This window comes from Buceros rhinoceros, unplaced genomic scaffold, assembly GCF_000710305.1.
Source record: "Buceros rhinoceros silvestris isolate BGI_N320 unplaced genomic scaffold, ASM71030v1 scaffold27762, whole genome shotgun sequence".
In the NCBI taxonomy this organism is placed as follows: Eukaryota; Metazoa; Chordata; class Aves; order Bucerotiformes; family Bucerotidae; genus Buceros; species Buceros rhinoceros.
Window position 1 is genome coordinate 3549 of NW_010397570.1, and position 846 is coordinate 4394.

General features: G+C 54.0%; 1 protein-coding gene across 1 annotated transcript in view; it reads right to left on the reverse strand.

The window, feature by feature from the left end:
- The window catches only part of LOC104502348 (cell adhesion molecule-related/down-regulated by oncogenes-like), a gene marked incomplete at both ends in the record, with an annotated part of 9173 nt that overhangs the window by 1910 nt on the left and 6417 nt on the right, over positions 1–846 (reverse strand). The window contains one exon of the mRNA XM_010146310.1: positions 266–472. Coding sequence (XP_010144612.1) covers positions 266–472 — 207 coding nt within the window. The remainder of the gene's footprint in view (positions 1–265; positions 473–846) is intronic.

Consider the following 846-nt stretch of genomic DNA (forward strand, 5'->3'; position numbering starts at 1 on the left):
GCAGCTCGGAAAGTCCCTGCACTGCTCTGTGACCACCCGCCCCCTTTTCAGGGAGAAATCAGGGCAGGTAACACATTTTTTTTTCTCCTCCCCATGTCACCACAGATTAAATTACGGTGGGGTTTTCTTTTCCACAAATCACCTCGAGCTCCTATGCCACACAAACCCAGCCCACAATAATCCAAGCAGAAACTCAAACGGAACCACCAAAGAGAGGTCGTCTAAGCCGCGGCCGCCAGGGCGAAGGGAAGGTGATTCCTACTACCTGGCTCCAAGTTCCGCACTTCCACAGAGAGCTTGGAAGGAGAGATGTGATCCGCCGCCACCAGCCAGTCGCTGCTTCGCCCCAGGCGTTTATATTCCACTTTAAAGGCGGTGATGGGGGAGCCCCCGTTGGCCCGCGGGATCCACGTGACGTAGACGGAGGATTCCGACGCGGTAGAGATGGCGGGGCGGTCGGGAGCTTCTGGGACTGACAGGAGAAGAGGGGTAGAGTGGAATGAAGCAGCACGAGAGGAACCCGTTAAAGCTGACAATGAGATTAGCTGTAACGAGGAGAATCTGAAATCCTTCTGCAGTAACTGCTCTTGAGGAGCAGAAAGCAGAGGGGTCAATTCTTTTATCCATTTAATCACCCAAAAAGAACATGGTGTGGCACTACCCCAACCCATCCCTACGTGGAAACAGACACGTGCGGAGGGAAGGGGAAAAAACAACCCTTTTCAACCCCACCGCCCCGACAAGGCTTCGAGCTCACAGACAGATCATGCACCCACGGATGTACTCACTGACCTCGCTGAAGTGACAGACAGCAGCGGAACAGAGAGAAGGGGAAGAGATCGTCAA